General features: G+C 43.4%; 1 protein-coding gene across 1 annotated transcript in view; it reads left to right on the forward strand.

Moving 5' to 3' along the window:
* The first annotated feature begins 1,081 nt into the window (after positions 1-1,081).
* Positions 1,082-20,974, forward strand: part of LOC142275021 (uncharacterized) — a 28,584-nt gene continuing 8,691 nt past the window's right edge. The window contains exon 1 of the mRNA XM_075332579.1: positions 1,082-5,098. Coding sequence (XP_075188694.1) covers positions 1,082-5,098 — 4,017 coding nt within the window. The remainder of the gene's footprint in view (positions 5,099-20,974) is intronic.

Raw genomic sequence — 20,974 nt, forward strand, 5'->3', positions numbered from 1 at the left:
GTAAACCATGTAGTAACATACTTTCAGCAACATTTGTAAAGACCTGCTCAGTAACACAGTGCAACATAGCTCTCACAAGTCAACTCAACACCTTCTCTCATGCACAGTACTCTAACAAAAAAATCCTTTACTTCACTCAACAGTCTAACTGTATTATTTCGTCTATCTGTCTGCCTTTTACAGCTTCACTCAAGAATACTTGACGAGCTCTGTCTTACAAGGGGGCGTAAGCGAAAATACACCAGCGAACATGATAGAAAAATAGCAGCAGCATCAATGCGACAACAACGTCGCAACATCGAGACACTTCAACAAACTACTGAAAGACAAGCCAGAGAAGCTAATTCTCAAAGACTATGTCGACACAAAGCCTCACCTAAACAAATTTCCGATAGACAAGCCCACGATGCTCAAGCTCACACACAACGTCGAAAAAAAGAGACTCTTCAACAAACTGTGGACAGAAAAGCACAAGATGCCACAGCTCACACACAACTTAGAAAACAAGAGACTCTTCAACAAACTATGGACAGACAAGCACAAGATGCCACAGCTCACACACAACGTAGAAAACAAGAGACTCTTCAACAAACTGTGGACAGACAAGCAAAAGATGCCACAGCTCACACACAACGTAGAAAACATGAGACTCTTCAACAAACTGTGGACAGACAAGCACAAGATGCTACAGCTCACACACAACGTAGAAAAAAAAGAGACTCTTCAACAAACTGTGGACAGACAAGCTCAGGATGCTACAGCTCACACACAACGTAGAAAACAAGAGACACTTCAACAAACTGTGGACAGACAAGCACAAGATGCCACAGCTCACACACAACGTAGAAAACAAGAGACACCACAACAAACTGCTGCAAGACAAGCTCAGGATGCAGAAGCCCACAGCCAACAACGGAGACAGGAATCCCCATCTTCCAAACTAAAAAGACAACAACATGATCGCCTAATTCATCACAAAAGAATGATCTACCATCTCAGCCAAACTCAACACAATATTCAACTTTTTACAGCCAGCAGAACACATAATGAAAATACAATTATTCAGCATTACTGTGGAAAGATGAATTCACTCTGCTCCAAATGCAACTCGCACAATTTTACCGATGAAAAACCAGCAGACAATCTGTTCACTCAATGCTGCCAAAAAGGGAAAATTCAGTTGCCCATACCTCAATACTCAGATCTGTTAGAGCAATTGATGAAAGGAAGTCATCCACACAGTAAAAATTTTATGGACAATATCCGAAGCATCAACAGTTCACATGCATTTGCTTCATTTGGAGCCAATATTGCACCGCCGCCAGGATTTGGCCCGTATTGTTTTAAAATTCATGGTCAAATTTACCACCGCACAGGGACACTTCATCCAGAAATGGGCCAAACTCCAAAATATGCTCAATTATACATTTTGGATCCAAATGAAGCAACAGAACAACGGCTGACTGTTCACGAAAACAAAAAGTGTAATACTGAAATGATGCATCAAATTGCACAACTTTTACAACAAATCAATCCATTTGCAGCTGCATATCGCATGCTAAAAGACGTAGAAGCCGAAGAAGAACAGAAGGCTATCACATATGGAACTTCAATGCCTTCTATTGTCATGGCCATTAAACAAGAACGTGGACAAGATCCACGGCGATACAACAAACCACGCATTAGTGAGGTCGCAGTAGTTTTCCAAAATGATGATGGAGAGCCTCCTTTTAACAGGGATATATTAGTTCATCTTCACCCAGACAAAAACAACCCTTTACTTCCTAAAACACAGCGGATTAGCATTTTGCACAGCAACCTTGATGCTCTTCTATATCCGCTTTTCTTTCCAAGAGGTGATCAAGGCTGGCATGAAAACCTACAACAACAAGGTACTACTAGAAGAATAACACAACTGCAATACTACAGTTTTCAACTCTCTGTCCGCAATCACTTTAATCCAATTTTAAACGGTGGAAAACTAACACAACAGTACTTAGTAGATGCATATGTTAAAATAGAAGCTAATCGCCTGAATTACATAAGACAAAATCAAAAAATCCTCAAAGTAGAAGACTACTGTGTTCTTCAAGAACATTTGCAACAAAAATCAATTGAAAAGGGAATACCTATTGGCAAAACAGTTATTCTACCTTCGTCATTTGAAGGAAGCCCCCGCAACATGCAACAACGTTATCAAGATGCAATGGCAATAGTCACTAAGTATGGAAAACCAGACATTTTTGTTACCATGACCTGTAATCCCAAATGGGTTGAAATCACCGAGCATCTGGAACCATGGCAACACGTAGAACATAGGCCTGACTTAGTTGCACGCATATTTCGGCTAAAACTAAAAAGCCTTTTACAAGACATCAAAAATGGCCTGTTTGGAACAGTCATAGCAATGGTTCATGTCATCGAGTTTCAAAAAAGAGGTCTACCACATGCACATATTCTCCTTATCTTAGACACCAATTCTAAGATTCACACTGAGGAAGACATCGACAACATAGTATGGGCTGAGATTCCTAACCAACAACAATATCCAGAGCTCTATGACATTGTAGTGTCTCATATGGTTCATGGTCCATGTGGAGTTCTTAATCCAGCAAGTCCATGCATGCAAAATGGAAAATGTACTAAAAAATTTCCAAAGGACTTAAAACAGCACACTGTTAAAGATTTAGATGGCTACCCATCATACCGACGACAAGATATTGAGAACATTGTTCACAAAAATAAACATATCAATAACTCATGGATAGTTCCATACAATCCATACCTACTAAAACGCTACAACTGTCACATCAACGTGGAAATCTGTGGTTCAATCAAAAGTGTTAAATATCTTTTTAAGTATATCTACAAAGGCCATGACAAAGCTAATGTCGAAATCCAACAGAAAACTCTGAACCATGATGAATCTTCAACTTTTGTAGACTCAAGATATGTCAGTGCTCCCGAAGCTGCGTGGCGAATATTTGCCTTTCCAATGCATTCACAGTCCCATGCCATTATACGATTAGCTATTCATTTACCACATCAACAACAACTTTATTTTTTTGAAGATGCTCAAGTCGAAGATGTGTCCAAAACTTTAACCACAACCTCAACATTACTAGAATGGTTTTTGCTAAACCAACGAGATAAAAATGCAAGGCAATATTTGTATCGAGAGATTCCAGAGCATTATGTTTGGAAAAAAACTTGGAATCCAAGACTACGTGGAGTAAGCACAATAATTGGACGCATGTATACTGTTAGTCTCAAAGATCAAGAAAGATATTGCCTTCGCCTCTTACTACTGCATGTCAGAGGAGCTACAAGTTATAACCATTTAAAAACCGTTCATGGAGTATTACATGATACATTTAAAGCTGCAGCTTTGGCTTTGGGACTTCTATTTGATGATACAGTTTGGAAACTTACTTTACAAGACGCAGTAACCCTACATATGCCTAAGCAACTTCGTGAATTGTTTGCCTACATTTGCGTGTTTGGCCCCCCTACAAACCCTGATCAACTTTGGACACTTTTCAAAGAAAATCTAATTGAAGATTACTGCTTACATCTTCACAACCAAACTGGTCATTGTTGCAAATGTGAAGCTTACGCCATGCAAGATGTCCAAAATATTTTATTACTACATGGAAAAACGTATGCTGACTTTAATTTGCCACACCCTGAAATACAACTTCCACAAGCTCCGCAGTATAATGAATCTTCAGAATTATTGTTAGCAACAGAGCTGAGAATCTCCTTAAATGAACAACAACAAATTGCATATGACACCATTTTAAGTGCTATTCTTAACCAAGGAAATGCGAACCCTAAATGTTTCTTTATTGACGGTCCTGGAGGAAGCGGCAAAACATACCTTTATGATGTTTTAATACATCACGTTAGAGGGTTGGGAAAAAAAGTGTTGACATCTGCTACAACAGGTATTGCAGCAAATCTATTAAACGAAGGTCGCACTATGCATTCACTATTTGGCATCCCAGTTCCAGTCAATGAAATATCCGTTTCACGAATCAAACAAGATACAGTAGCAGGAAAACTTTTACAAAATGCAAGTCTTTTAATAATTGACGAATGCACTATGGCCTCCAAATATGCTTTGACCTTAATTGACAGACTTCTACGTGAAGTAATGACCACAAAGGTAGCAGAAAAAAATGTAATTCCATTTGGTGGAAAAGTGTTTGTTATTGGGGGAGATTTTCGACAATGCCTTCCAGTTATACCAAGTGGAACAAGAACAGATATTATTGAGTCCAGCTTAAAAATGTCAGAACTTTGGAAAAACTTTACCAAACTCCAACTAATTAACAACATGCGATCTACTGATCCAGATTACAGCAAATGGCTTCTGAAACTTGGTAACGGTGAACTTACCAATCAATATAACCTTGGAGAAGACATTATAGAAATACCTGAAGACATGTTATGTAAAGACTGCATTGTAACTGAGGTTTTTGGACAACGTTTGAACATTGATATTAACGACAAAAACAATGTTAACAAAGCCTCTTCCTATGCAATTCTCTGTGCCAAAAATGAAGACGTTACTCTACTAAATTCCCGTGTAATGGATCGCATGCCAGGTGAATATAAGTTGTACAAAAGTGATGATTCAATCGATGTAGATAATGAAGATGAACGTGAACATTATCCCGTTGAATTTTTAAACAGTGTAACACCATCAGGAATGCCATCCCACATACTTCAACTTAAAATTGGAACCATTGTTATGTTGCTCCGGAATCTAAATACCAAACAAGGACTATGTAATGGAACGCGCCTTATTGTGACTGGAATGTATTCACACCTTATTCAAGCAAGAGTCATCACTGGATCAGCTAAAGAAAAGGAAGTGTTAATTCCACGTATTGATATATGTCCTTCAGACACTCGCCTTCCATTTAAACTTCGCCGTCGTCAGTTTCCCCTAAAACCTGCATTTGCCATGACAATAAACAAGTCACAAGGCCAAACTCTACACCGTGTTGGCATATATCTACCTGAACCAGTTTTTGGCCATGGACAACTGTACGTTGCGTTTTCAAGAGTGACAATGAGATGCAACGTCAAAGTACAAGTTCTTGACACACCTTTACAAGGAAAGTTACTTAAAGAGAGTGAAAAGATCTTTACACAAAATGTGGTGTATAAAAATATTTTTAATTAACTTTACACTGTTCATAACCTTCTTTCATTACAAGCCATGGACATCATTAAACATTAGACTCATCTATTAAAACTGTTCATATTAATCACCGATCATAAAAATATTTAACATGAACTAAATAACCAGGAATGTTTCCACAACCTCTTTCCATAGTACCCACTTACCTCATTGTTCCCCTGCTTTCTTCCCTAATAAAATATTCTTACCCCTCCCATCCTTTCATTTTCCTCTCATACAAAAAAAATTGTAACCATTTATAGTATATGAAATATATGTATTGATAGTTTGAAACCAATTCATTATCTAATAAATTATTGAAAATAAAATTGTTTGTTCTATTTGTCATTCTTAAACCAATAAACTATTTTAAGAATACTAAATTAAAACTAACCCATCCAAACAATTTATTACATTATTATTCAATCTGCTAACAAACATACACATTCTAGACTACCCGATGCGTTAGAATCGGGCCACCTTCTAGTATATATATATATATATATATCCAAAGGAGAAAGAAAGTCGCACTCCAGATGCTCACCATATCACTCAGTCTTTATTGCAGGGGAAACATGAGGGTACAAGCGGTGGGGAGGGTGAGACAAGCCATACAACGCCGGACGACGGCGTGCCGTTTCGCTAGAACTTAGCTTCCATGGGTCCAGTGCAAACTGCCATGCAGCACCGCCCTTTTAACACAAATTGTGTGGGTACTGCATTAGCAGAGTGATTTAAAATGCAAATGCAAGTATACAATTAGTAGCTGCAAAAAACAGGTGAAGACTTCAAGGGTATTAACATATCACAGTCTAATACACATATCTCTCAAAATACAATAATATACAAAAGGCGGACAGAATCACAATCCCTACAAGAACAGAACAAAATTCTGATGTACAGTACAGCGAGCACAAAAACAGTAGAAATTATTTTAAATTAGTGAAAAAAAAAAAAAAATTTCAGAGACAATGTATGCAATAATGTTAAAATGCAAAACAGTAGCTATTAATCAATGCCATGATCAGATAGTGCTAGCAAAACAAGGGTGTCACAGTCAGGATGTCATATAGTCGACATGCCAAAAAAAAAAAAAAAAGGTCTTTAAAGAAAAACTGACAAGTCGTTTCTGTCATTCAAACCTAGCGGTCCCATTGCGTTTAGATCCAGAATCAATCTGGATTCTTTTTGTAACAGCGTGCGGTGCGTGTCGCCGCCTCTGCTGCTAGGATTGACTTTAAACAGACCAGCAAAAGAAAGTAGATTGGAATTACTATTATGGCATTCCTGCATGTGTTTAATAAGTCTTGCTGAACCTATCCCTGATATTAAGGATTTGCAATGTTCCCTAAAACGGACGTAAAGGGGCCGGATAGTTTTTCCAATGTAATAAAAATTGCAGGGGCAGAATAATGCATACACTATATAAGTGGACTTGCACGATATGAAATCATTAACCCTGAGGTACTCACACCCCACTTATTACATCCCCCGTTTTATGGGCCGAACCGAAAGGACAATTCCCACATCTAAAATTACCCTTAATTTTTTTCTTGTCTAACCATGTCTTTTCCTTTGTGGGCACGAATCTATTTTTTACCAAAAGGTCGACTAAATTATGGCCTCTTCTGTAAGATACCAAGGGACCCTCTTTAACCAGGGCTCTAAGGTCTTTATCGTTTTTCAACAAATGCCAGTGTCTCTTTATGCTGGATCTCACAATGTCAAACAGAATTGTATTTGAAATTGAAGGTGCATCTATCCCCGGCGGCATTATGCGGCATTTTTCCTGGTATTTTTTTTAAAAAAAAATTTGCGAGGTCTATCACGATCATTCGTCGCCATCGCAGTCCTGTCCTGTTCTTTTGCTGGTCTGTTTAAAGTCAATCCTAGCAGCAGAGGCGGCGACACGCACCGCACGCTGTTACAAAAAGAATCCAGATTGATTCTAGATCTAAACGCAATGGGACCGCTAGGTTTGAATGACAGAAACAACTTGTCAGTTTTTCTTGAAAGACCTTTTTTTTTTTTTGGCATGTCGACTATATGACATCCTGACTGTGACACCCTTGTTTTGCTAGCACTATCTGATCATGGCGTTGATTAATAGCTACTGTTTTGCATTTTAACATTATTGCATACACTGTCTCTGAAATTTTTTTTTTTTTTTTCACAAATTTAAAATAATTTCTACTGTTTTTGTGCTCGCTGTACTGTACATCAGAATTTTGTTCTGTTCTTGTAGGGATTGTGATTCTGTCCGCCTTTTGTATATTATTGTATTTTGAGAGATATGTGTATTAGACTGTGATATGTTAATACCCTTGAAGTCTTCACCTGTTTTTTGCAGCTACTAATTGTATACTTGCATTTGCATTTTAAATCACTCTGCTAATGCAGTACCCGCACCATTTGTGTTAAAAGGGCGGTGCTGCATGGCAGTTTGCACTGGACCCATGGAAGCTAAGTTCTAGCGAAACGGCACGCCGTCGTCCGGCGTTGTATGGCTTGTCTCACCCTCCCCACCGCTTGTACCCTCATGTTTCCCCTGCAATAAAGTCGGAGTTATATGGTGATCATCTGAAGTGCGACTTTCTTTCTCCTTTGGATTTATCTTGGTCTTCACCGCAAGTCTGCACCATGATCCCCTCCATGGCTCAGTAGGGCTCAAGTAGCTGAACGTGTAGTAACACACGGAGTAGGTGGTGCACCGGGACTCTTACCTCTTTCATATATATATATATATATATATATATATATATATATATATATTTATAAATATATATATTTATAAGGAATATGATATCTGTCATTGCTAACAGGCTTTGCTAAAATAGTAAATACCCAGTATCAGATATAAACATCATATTTCTTTGTTACCCATGTTAGAGTTGGTGGGTCAGCAGTGCATCCACTTCCGCCCCTATGTACATTTCGCATAAAACGCTTCCTCAGGGGGCTATTGCAGATCAATTTTCCCTCTCCTTGTATGATGTGTTCGCCTAATGGCCACCGCTTGCAGTCTGTCCACCGACCGCAACGGGGAAGCACCGCTCTTCAGAGTTGCCAGCGCATGCACAGTGGCTATAGAAGCCAGGGCTTATACACAGCCCTAATGACAGCGGCGTGACCCAGCGGGCAGGTGGAGGACAGTGGGCACGCGCACCAGACTGCATTAAGCAACTTACGTCACATTCCCATATGCTGCACTATGATATGCGCTTGCTTACTTGCTAATCACTGTGCATGATATGCAAAGTTGAAGCGACCAAATGGTCTTGGACACCTATAAATTTATAAATTCCAAGTATGTGTGATGCCCTGGGCAAGCCAGGGGTCACAGGTCATGACACCACCACACCCTACACCCCGGATAGGTACACCGAAGCTAAACCAAAAATCCTTGTTGCCTTCCTCCAGGGGCTGATGTCCACACCAGGGGGTGGGCCAGGTGGTTGGCTCCGCCCACCGAGGAGTTCACAACCCTGGAGGCGGGAGAACCAGTCAGATCAGTTTAGTCAGAGTTTGAAGTGAGAGTGAAGTGGTAGAGGAGCAAGAGAGAGGAGTAAAACTGGAAGAGAAAGTGACAGTTGAGGAAGCCTGAAGTTGGTCCGGGTGCGTGCCCCGGACTGAGACAGCAAGGTCAGCAGACGGCGGTGACCGTCTGCAGGAGAGGCTGATCGGAGGTTGTCGAAAGGACCGTGGACGGGTGGTGGCCCGGCGGTACCAGAATGGTATACGAAGAGAAGCCAGCAACATTGGCAGGGGCCTTTCGGATCCCGGCAAGGCTAGGAGTCGCCGTGAATTTGCCAAATCCGTCAGTGAAGGGGACCTCCGGGTCTCCCAACAACTAAGTCCCGATTGAAGGCAACAGTCCAACCGTAGGAGAGAGACACCGCCACCGCCAAGGCACCAGTTTCTCAGGGCCAGCGCCTGCGGGTAAAGTGGGGCTCCTCCGGCCCATATCCAAGCCAGGGAGTGGGTTTTCCGGTGGGAACCCATCGCTACCAATATAGACTTACGTGCAGGAAAAGGGACCGTCATCGTCAACTACCGGGGAAAAGCAACAGCAGCCGTCCGTGGGAACCGTCTTTCCAGCCGTGTGTTTTACCGAGAACTGTGTCCCCGTCTCAGGCTGAGTGAGTACCACAGTGCCGTGAGGCACAGCGCTGCCCCGCATCCCTGCACCCCACCAAGCCCTGCACCGGCCCCGCCATCCCTCATCCCCCATCTCATCACTGGGCCCCGGGACAACCACCCCCTACCCACGGAGGGGAGAACCAACAACTTTGCTGCTCCCTGTCACCGCTCCCGGGATCCCCATACAGAGCAGCGGTGGTGTCCACACAATCACCACAACTGTGGGTGGCGTCACGGACAATAAACAATCCCAAAAACCAATCCCCATTCACTCACGGGCGAGGAGCGCCGCTCGAGTCCCCGGGATCCGGCCCATCGCTCGAGCCACCGAGCAGCAGCAGGCCGCAGCAGCAGCGGCAGCCGGACCCGAGCAGTGGGAGAGCGCGGCGTCCCCACCTCCGCCCGCGACATATGCCATACATAACGATTGAGACATATGGTAATTCATAACATGCATCAAGTCGTGCAATATGCAGAGAATATCCACGTCAGGAATATGAATCCATTAGAGTGGGTTCTTCACATACAAGGTGATCCTTAGGGTTGGTAGAAGTATACTGTAAACAAATACACAAATTAAAACCGATTAAAAACAATACAGGAAAACGGTGGAAGAGATCAAAGATAATGTACTAAATTGCATAAATGATCATTGCTGCGCATGATAACACAAGGCCTATATAAAATAAATAGACGTGACACTCTGAATAATTTTGATGGCATTAAATGGCCGTGACATTTATTAAGGGTTAAATAGCATATTAAAATTACCAATAAATAACCAAATCTTTATTAACCATTTCATCACCACAGTCCATAAACTAGTCCGCCAGCAAAGCTGACGACTTTTCCCTCTAACAAATGCCACGACGAGTGCGATCCTCCACGAGAAGTTCTTTCTCCAGGGATGGCGGGTGGGTGTTCTTCTTTGATCTTCAGAAATTCTGACAGCCAGCTGATGGAGAGCCCCTGCTTTTATTTACAAATTTCCCGCACTTTTCTAACAGCTGACCAATCAGCTGTTAGAAAAAACGGAAAATGGAAAATACCCTACCTATTGGAAAAATCTGCAAACTAAAATTCAAAAGCCCAAGCAATGATTACAGATTCTTCAAAGTAGTCTTTTTTTCTGACAATCAAGCTCAAAAGCTCCGCTTCCAACCTAGCAACTTTATCCTGAGGCAACCTACACTCCATCCTATCAGAATCAATAGTGATGCCTAAAAACTCCAAACACCGACAGGGCAAAGTCGTCTTCTCTTCCGCTATAGGAACACCAAACAAACACATCAACTCACGAAACTTAACTAACAACTTTAAACAATCCTCAGACTCCGCCTTACCAAGAAATAAAAAATCATCTAAATAATGCAGAATTTTCCCTTACCTCCCTCAACCTCAACAACCCAATGTAAAAATGATGAAAAAGATTCAAAATAAAAACAAGACAAAGAAAAACCCATCGGGAGGCATTTGTCAAAAAAATAGTGCCCCCTAAACTGAAAACCCAGAGAATTGAAACCCGAAGGATTCACTGGTAAAAGCCTGAATGCTGACTGTATATCTGATTTTGCCATTAAAGCCCCTCTACCTGCTTCCCTTAACAAATCCACAGCTTGATCAAATGAGGAATATTTAACCGAGACTATATCCGGCTCAATCTCAACATTTAAGAACCATATCTTGGAAACGATAAATGATGGAATAGACGGAAACTACCCTTCTCCTTCTTAGGGACTATCCCGAGTGACGAAAGCCGAAAATTCTTGAACGGGGGACTAACAAAAGGACCAGCTACCCTACCTAATTGAATCTCTTTTAGCACTTTGGAAGCTACCACTGACTCAAATTCATTTACTGAAAGAAGATTCTCCACCCAAATGCACCCTGACCCTTTAAACTCAGGAACAAAAAACCCGTTCACAAATCCATCCAAAATTAACTAAGCATTCTGTCTGACTGGATAGCGATCTAACCAACCCAGCATGTTTTGTACTATCACTGGTGTCACCGCCTTTAAATATGGACTCCTTAGTGTTGTGTTGTTGCTGTGTACTCTGGTTCTGTTTTTTGAAACATTTGAAGATGGCATGATTGCCGCCACAAAAGGAGCACTCATGTCGAAATCTGCAATTGGATGTAAATTTACATGACGACTCATTAAATGCAAAGCAGAAACCTTTTTTAACCATAGGATTATTTTGAGAAAATCTGTTAAAATTAGTCCTCTGAGGAAGCATAAGGTTTAGCCATAGACCGACGTCTTTTTGGCCCCATTGCATATTCCGGAGGATGGCTAATTTTTGACGAAAACTCTCATCATAATTCAGCCATGCAATGCCACCAAAACTGCGATATGCCTCTAATATGTTCTCCAGGTGCTGAAAAAGACCCGAACAAACTGCCGGATTCTTTTCACCCAAGACAGAAGAAAAAATGCAAAATGCCTGCAGCCAGTTATTGAATGATTTAAAGGCGGCCTTTTTCTTATCATCTAAATCCGTCTTCTCATCCTTTTTAACATTCTCTCTACTAGACGGAAGCAGAGAAAACAAATCAACATAATCCCCCTCGTAAATCTTATCCCTAACTGGCTGCGGCAAATGAAATCCCAGGGGGGACATGTCACATGTCAAAGCCTCCTTAAATAAAAAACCATGCAGAGACATGGACTCCTGACAACCACTAAGACCTGCACTACTCTCCCTAGCCACCGCCCCCCTGCTAACATTTCACATAACACTTTCTTCACTACAGCTTCTATACTAAAAGGAAGAGGGCTGGCACACGAGACAGACAGAGGGACATTGAAACTCTCACCCTGTCCTCTGCTCTGCAGTTCTCGGCCCTCCTGTGGACGTCCCTGGTCTCCAGCAGCTTCGCGCCTCAGGCTCCTGCCTCTGGCCTCGGCAAAGCACCTCCTCCTCTTCAGACGGGGACTCGGACCAGGGGGCCCCCGTCGCTCTTCTGGCCTCAGGAACGATCTTCCCCTATGATCTCCCGCTGCCACCAGGAATTTCAAATCCCTGGGCCGGTGCCGCGCTTTTACGGCGACGCCGACTAGATGACGTACTCTTCCTCTTCGTGGCTGCTCTGTCCGGCGCTGAACAATGACGCGCCTCCGCAGCCAGGATGGGCGGGGATGCTCCGGCTTCCGCTTCTTGCTCATTCTCACCGACTGCCGCTGGAAGGACGCTGCGCCGCAGGGACCGCCTTCTTTCCGGGATATCCGCTGTCAGCGCTGCCATCTCTTCTGGGTTGGTATGCTGGATAACCGCGGCGTCACGATCCTCAGCTTCTCCAACGTCTGCTGGCTGCCTAGACGCCTCCAGGCATTGTCTCAGCCAGGCTTCTCCACTGTCCTCGCTCGCCCTCTTCATCCGGTCTTGCAGCAGGCTCCCATCAGCTGTTCTTCTTTGATCTTCAGAAATTCTGACAGCCAGCTGATGGAGAGCCCCTGCTTTTATTTACAAATTTCCCGCACTTTTCTAACAGCTGACCAATCAGCTGTTAGAAAAAACGGGTGCGCAGAACCAGCCTAAACTGGTTTAACCAGTCTCCTCATGACAGAACACAGCTGTTCTTAACCCTTCACTCACCACACATATAGTGAACATAAAAACCTTTATTCAATAATAATGGCCATTCCATTGTATATATAACCAGGCCTGTGCCATCATGCATTCGCACGGCATACTAGCTACCGTGCTCTAAACAGAGAGCCAGATGGATTAATTGGGGACTATAGAGCTAGTACACAGGCATTTTTTAGGGGAAAGAGAGTCCAACTTATAAGAAACAAGCAAATTAATTGGTTTCATTTAATCCTGTAGGTGATTTAGTTTCTAATAGTGTAATCCATTTGCATTCTTGCTGTAATAGTTTCTTATTTATATTGCCGCCTCGAATCCCTCTGGACACATGTTCAATCCCCCTTACATTAAAGGTACAGGGATCACTATCATGTTTTAATTTGAAATGTCGAGGGATTGTTTTCAATTCCTCCAAATTGGAGATGGTTGTTGCAGCTACAATGTCGCGTACGTGTTTCCTTGTCCTGACTCTTAGTTGGCGTGATGTCAGCCCAATATAACTTAGGCCACAAGCACACATCGCATAGTATATCACCTGTGTGGTGGAGCAGGTGATATACTGGCGAATTTCAAATTCTTTGTCTCCCCTGATGACCTAAAGGTCACACACATATTGGCGCATGCCCTACATCCACCACAGGGGTAACACCCCTTAACCGGTGACCCTGTGTCAAAGGGCGTATTGGTAGTCGCCACGTAGTGGCTTCTAACCAATATATCTTTGAGATTTTTGCTTCTCCTATAGGTCATCTGGAGGTAATCTAGTATATACTTTTTCAGGATTGGTTCGGTCTGGAGAACTGGCCAATGGCGCTGCAAACTTCTTTTCACCTCTTCACATTGTGAATTATATGTTGTGATGAATCTGACATTATTGTTGTCCTTGGATACTCCATTGGAGGACTGGAGTAAAGTTTCTCATGTGAACTTCTTCACCCTATTATACCCTTCCTTTATGGATCTGTTGCTGTACTCTCATGACTGAAATCTCTTTCTCAATATATCAGCTTGAAATTTCTGTGGGGTTGAGCAAATCCGCTTCGTTCTCATAAACTGCCCAACTGGGATAGATTTGATAGTGACGTAATGGTGGCTAGACTCTGCATGCAACAGGGAATTGATTGCGGTGGGCTTCCTGAATAAGTCTGACTGTAGCTGTCGGTTGCTGTCAATATCGATCTTGATGTCCAGGAAGTCCACCACCTCCCTGCTATACACATAGGTCCGCCTGATGTTAAAATCATTCACATTGAGTTGGCCCATGAACTGCCTAAGCCCATCCTCACTGCCTTGCCAAATAAATAAAATATCGTCAATGTATCATGGCCAGAGGGGTATATGGTCTACAGCCCACGCGTCCTCGCCCCCCCGCAAACCACTTTCCCAAAACCCAAGAAAGAGGTTTGCAAATGAAGGCGCACAGGCCGCCCCCTTTGCAGTACCCCTCCGCTGTAGATAAAATTGCTCTTTAAAAGGAAAAAAAAATATGCGTTAGGATGAACTCAAGCAGCCCAAGGACCAACTCACATGTGCGACCATCCAAGTTGCTGTTCACGAGAAAAAAGCGGGCCGCCTCCAACCCCTGCTGATGATCAATGCAAGTATAGAGTGACTCTATATCTGCAGTCACGAGGTACATATCATCCTCCAAATGTATCCCGTTAATTCTGGTTAATACGTACGTGGTGTCACGGACGTATGATGGGAGAGCTTCTGCCAGTGGTTGCAAACAAAAATCCACAAATTTGCACACCGGGTCATAAAGGCCTTCCAACCCAGACACGATAGGTCTGCCCGGGGGTTCGGTGGCATTTTTGTGGATTTTAGGGATGAAGTAAGTGGTTGGTGTCTTAGGGTATTTAAATATTAGACCGTCATAGATTATTTTTTTTTTAGGGATAATGCCCTGCCATATAGTATCAGACCTAATTCAGCAGAATATGATGACATAGGATTTTTGGATAATTTTATATATGTGATTCTATCCCTCAACTGTTTCTGTGCCTCCTTCTCATACATCTTTTTGGGCCATAGGACAATGTTTCCCCCTTTGTCGGCTGGTTTGATGACAAGGTCATCGAGCGACTGTAATTCACAAAGTGCCGTTCGATCTCCCTGAGTAAGGTTGTCACTCAGTCATGCAGTAGAGATCCTCTTGAGATCATGGATAACCAGATCAGTGAAGATCTCCACCGCAGGAGATGCCGACATCGGGGGAAATGTTACCGATCTGGGATATAAATGCCTGGGGTATTTACCTTGGGTCGTTCCATCCTGCTCGTCCAACAAAAAATTCAAATTTCTCCAGGCTTCTTCTATTATAGAGTCTGACATGGTCGTATGGTCATCGCTGTTTTTATAATGCAGCTTTTTAAGAATAAATTTCCTTGATAAAAGATTAACATCTTTTATAACTGTGAAAAGATTAAAGCCATTAGTGGGTGCAAAGGTTAGCCCCCTCTCAAACAACTTTTTTTTTTATTATAAGTCAATACATGTTCTGATAAGTTAATCACCTGTAATTTGTTCGTATCATTTTTCTTGTGACTCTTCCTATATGATCCCGAGGGCATGCTTTTACTAGAGTTGTTCTGTCTCTTGTCCGTGGATCGCAAGGTCATGCCACTCCCAGACCCTGATTCTTGGTTCGTTGAACTTCATTGGACGTGCAGGAAGCAAACGACCCTGATCTTGATCCAGCGTTCTTCCATTTACCCCGCTGTCTCCTATGCCATCTATAGATGTTATTTTGGTTGTGATCCATAGTATCTCTCTGAAACTTTTTGATTTTAACATCGCTTACCTCTTTTTCCCACTTAATGGATTCATCTTCAATCTCAGAATTTAGTCTTACCAGCGCATCACTGGATAGGCCATCCTGTAGCTTTTTCTGTATTTGTTCAATTTCTGTATCCATGTCACTGACTGTTTATTTAGTTGTACTAGCAGCTCCATGAACTCTCTAGAGCAGGTGGTAGCCGCCTGTTCCCACCTATTCCTAAATTAATCATCCGGCTCCTTGAAGGCTGGAAAGACCTGCACTATAAAGGGTGCTTTACATGCTGCGATATCACTAACGATTTATCGTCGGGGTCATGGTGTTTGTGAAGCACATCCGGCATCGTTAGCGACATCGCAGCGTGTAACATGTACGAGCGACCTTCAACAATTGCAAAAGTGGTAAAAATTGTTGGTTTTGGAGAGGTCGTCCAAACACCAAATATTGTTGTCAGGTGAGTAACGAGGTTGTTTGTCATTCCTGCGGCAGCACACATCGCTATGTGTGACACCGCAGGAACGAGGAAACTCACCGTATCAGCGTCCCACCGGCAATGAGGAAGGAAGGAGGTGGGCGGGATGTTCGGCCCGCTCAACTCCACCCCTCCTCTACTATTGGGCGCTATGACGCCAAATGAACCGCCCCCTTAGAAAGGAGGCGGTTCGCTGGTCACAGCGACGTCGCTAGGCAGGTAAGTGCGTGTGACGGATGTAAGCAATGTTGTGCGACATGGGCAGCGATTTGCCCGTGTTGCATAACCGACGGAGGTGGGTACAATCGCTAGCGATATCGATACCGATATCGCAGAGTGTAAAGTGCCCTTAAGTCTCCGTGGTATGAGGTTTTTCTCCAGATATTTTTCTAAAAATGCCCTATTCCACCAGATTCTGGTTCTCTTGCACAGCAACTCCTTATATCGATCTATACTATTTTGCATCTCTCCACTGCTTTCCGTAGACACCAATATGGGCTCATCACTGAACACTGCGTTCATTTTTGAAAGCAATTAACTTTTCTCTGACTTCATAATCCATTTTATTCTTATTACTGGATGCTGTGAAAAACACAGAAATAATTAGCGACAAATTGGCGCCATTGGCCAGTGGCCAGTTCTCCAGACCAAACCAATCCTAAAAAAGTATATACTAGATACCCCTGTGGTGGATGTAGGGCATGCACCAATATGTGCAGGACTAAGACCTTTATGTCATCATGGGGAGACAAAGAATTTGAAAGTCGCCAGTATCCACCTGATCCACCACGCAGGTGATATACTATGCGATGTGTGGTTGTGGCCACATTTTTATATGGGGCTGATATCACGCCAACTAAGAGTCAGGACAAGGGAACACGTACGCGACATTGTCGCTTCAAAAACCATCTCCAATTTGGAGGAATTGAAAACGATCCCTCGACATTTCAAATTAAAACATGATAGTGATCCCTGTACCTTTAAGGTAAGGGGGATTGAACATGTGTCCGTAGGGATTCGAGGCGGCAATATAAATAAGAAACTATTACAGCAAGAATACAAATGGATTACACTATTGGAAACTATGGGATTGAATGAAACCAATTAATTTGCTTGTTTCTTATAAGTTGGACTCTCTTTCCCCTAAAAAAATGCCTGTGTACTAGCTCTATAGTCCCCAATTAATCCATCTGGCTCTCTGCGCAGCAACGATCATTTATGCAATTTAGTACATTATATTTGATTGATCTCTTCCACTGTTTTCCTGTATTGTTTTTAATCGGTTTTAATTAGTGTATTTGTTTACAGTATACTTCTACCAACTCTAAGGATCACCTTGTATGTGAAGAACCCACTCTAATGGATTCATATTCCTGACGTGGATATTCTCTCAATATTGCACGACCTGATGCATGTTATGAATTACCATATGTCTCAATCGTTATGTATGGCATACTTGGAATTTATAAATTTATAGGTTTCCATGACCATTTGGTCGCTTCAACTTTGCATATCATGCATAGTGATTAGCAAGTAAGCAAGCGCATATTATAGTGCAGCATATGGGAATGTGACGTAAGTTGCTTACTGCAGTCTGGTGCGCGTGCCCGCTGTCCTCCACCTGCCCGCTGTCATTAGGGCTGCGTATGTGCACTGGCTTCTATAGCCACTGCGCATGTGCTGGCACCGTTGACGCGCGGCGCTTCCCCGTTGGGGTCGGTGGACAGTAGCGCGCATGCGCCGGCGTCAGACTGCAAGCGGCCGCCATTAAGCAAACACATCATATAAGGATTAAACACATAAATTTGGCCATGATTAATACACCGAGGAGATAACACAATAGCATCCCTCGGGGGTAATGCCAACTCCGAAAGGCATATCAAAAGAGGAGGAAAGGAGATAAGGCACAATTATGATTGAAAATATTAAGTTTTTATTGGTAAAGGTTAAAAGAACAAATACAAAACAGTACAAAAAGACATACAGAACATGGAATCGGTCACCAAGGGTGTGGAAAGGAGAAATGTTCCTTTATAAAAATAGTCTTTAAGGAGGTTTACTCTTGCCTTCAGAACCAGCCCCATATACCACCAGGTAATGCAACAAGCTCTTTTGAATTTAATGCAAGGTGCCTTCTACTCTCCTGCACACTCTTTCTGCCTTTGGTATTTTCCACTACTCAGTGCGTTTATTAGTATTTCAGCCATTAGGCAGAGTTGTGGCTGCTGAGATTACCATTTAGTCCTGTTTCTATAGTGATGAGATATAATATTTACTACAGAATTTTACTATCATTCTCTCACTATTATATGTGAAATTCACGTGTTGAGTCCCTGGGTATGGACCCATCAATGATGGGGATACCAGCATTTGGGAACATACAGGTCTATACCGATGAATTTTGAGTGCACATGTACACTTTATTAGTCAGCCCACAGGTCCAATGAAGGTCTGCACTGTCGCAATTCCGGAACTATATATATATATATATATATTTACAGCCAGCCGTTGCACTTTACTTACACCGCGACCATCATCTTGTAAATTTCGACAGCCCTATTACTGTTACCTCTGTTATTATCTACATCCAAATCCAAAGGAATAGCCAATTAGGCTTTATCTGTTCACTATACTCCTAGGGTTTGTATAATTTAACCCAACTTACAGCGTGTTAACCCTCTGCATCCTTGTGTGTTTTGTACACTGTATAACGTTGCTTACCGAAACTTGGGGGTTTCACTCGCTTGCAGCGGTATTAGGTAGCTTAGGCAACACAGGTATCACTGTCTCTTATAAAACCCAGCAGTTTATTTAATAGACTCAACATAAACTGCTAAACAAAATGTAACAAAGCCTCTCCTGGCTTAAAGGAAAATATAACATACCGTGGGCTTCCAGTCCAATTAAATGTCCATAGTGGAGTCTCCACACTCTGGCTCCTGCCAGCGAACACCACTCACTGTGGTTCCTTCCTGCAGCCTCCAGCCAGGCTGCAGTTTTATCCCCAGTCCTCACTTGGACTGATTTCCAGAAGTCTCTCTTCAGTCTTCACACAGACTGAGACCTCCAGCACACAATCTCCATGTGCAGCACACAATCTCCATGTGCAGCACACAATCTCCATGTGCAGCACACAATCTCCATGTGCAGCACACAATCTCCATGTGCAGCACACTCAGACTTTTTTCTGTCTCTAAAACTAACAGTCTCTTAAACCCAACCGGACACACCCACAGGTGGAGGTATGTGATTCTCCAGCCCTGTCCATCACGCCGCCCATAGTTTAAAGGGAAGCTAACCCTTAATTACAACCCAAGTCCTGTGAAACTACAGGTCCCACAGTCACATCTTCAGTTCAATAGGGCAGGGAATCCTTCTCCACTGCAACACATAGCGACCATCCACAACATTGGTGGTCGCTACCTCACAACTGTAACACTATATTTTTAATGTGTTTTTGTATGTCTATCACTTACTGCAGGGGTGGGGAACCTTTTTACTGGCAGGGGCCATTTGGAATTTCGTACTAACCTTTGGGGGCCGCACAACATTATCAACCTGAAAAATAACCCTGCTATATTTGGTCAAACAATTAATTAACTCACCCCTACTGTGGGGGCAGGAGCTGCTTCTCTTTGGTGCAATTGTGATGTTTGGTGATATTGATCATCTTGTTTCTCACAGCTGCTTTTCCAGGTTTGTCTCTGTCTGGAGATGCTGGGGGCATAAACATCACAGGAGGGGCAGGGGTGCATAAATTACAGGAGACACTGGGAGTTTATATCACAGGAGGGGCTGGGGCATATACATCAGTAGGGGGCATGGACAGCCCTGGCAGTGGCACAGACATGACTGGGGACAGGGACAGCACTGGGTGGCAGCACGGACTGCACTGGGTGGCAGCACGGACTGCACTGGGTGGCAGCACGGACTGCACTGGGTGGCAGCATGGACAGCACTAGGTGGCATCACTAGGGAGACAGACAGGTCTGGTGGAACATAGACATCAACAAGAGGGCACAGACTGGGGGGCATAGAAAGCAGTGGGAGGGTACAGACAGCAGTAGCGAGTTAAGAGCACTGGGAGGTACACAGTACTGAGGGGTGACACACAGCACTGGGGAGCATGGATAGCATAAGGGGGGCACAGACAGCACTCACCGTGGCATGGACAGCACTGGGTGCAGCATGGACAGCATTAGGTGGTGCGGACAGCACTGGGGGGGGCGTAGACATCACCCAGGGGGTACAGACAGCACTAGGGGGGCACGGACAGCAGTGAGGGGTTACACCGTGCTTAGGGGGTACACACTGTACTAGGGAGTACACAGCACTGGGGTGTACACAGCATTAGGGGGTACACTGCATTAGGGGGAACACACAGCATTAGGGGATACACACAGCACAAGGGAATACACACAGCATTAGGGGGTACACACTGTACTAGGAGGTACACAGCACTGGGGGGTACACACTGTACTAGGAGGTACACAGCACTGGGGGGTACACACAGCATGAGGGGGTACACAGCACTGGCGGTACACACTGTACTAGGAGGTACACAGCACTGGGGGGTACACACAGCACAAGGGGGTACACAGCATTAGGAGGTACACACAGCATTAAGGGGTACACACAGCATTAGGGGGTACTTACTGTACTAGGGGGTACACACAGCATTAGGGGGTACACACAGCACTAGGGGGTACACACAGCACTAGGGGATACACACAGCATTAGGGAGTACACACAGCATTGGGGGGTACACAGCACGAGGGGGTACACACAGCACGAGGGGG

Source organism: Anomaloglossus baeobatrachus, unplaced genomic scaffold (genome assembly GCF_048569485.1).
Source record: "Anomaloglossus baeobatrachus isolate aAnoBae1 unplaced genomic scaffold, aAnoBae1.hap1 Scaffold_383, whole genome shotgun sequence".
Taxonomy (NCBI): Eukaryota; Metazoa; Chordata; class Amphibia; order Anura; family Aromobatidae; genus Anomaloglossus; species Anomaloglossus baeobatrachus.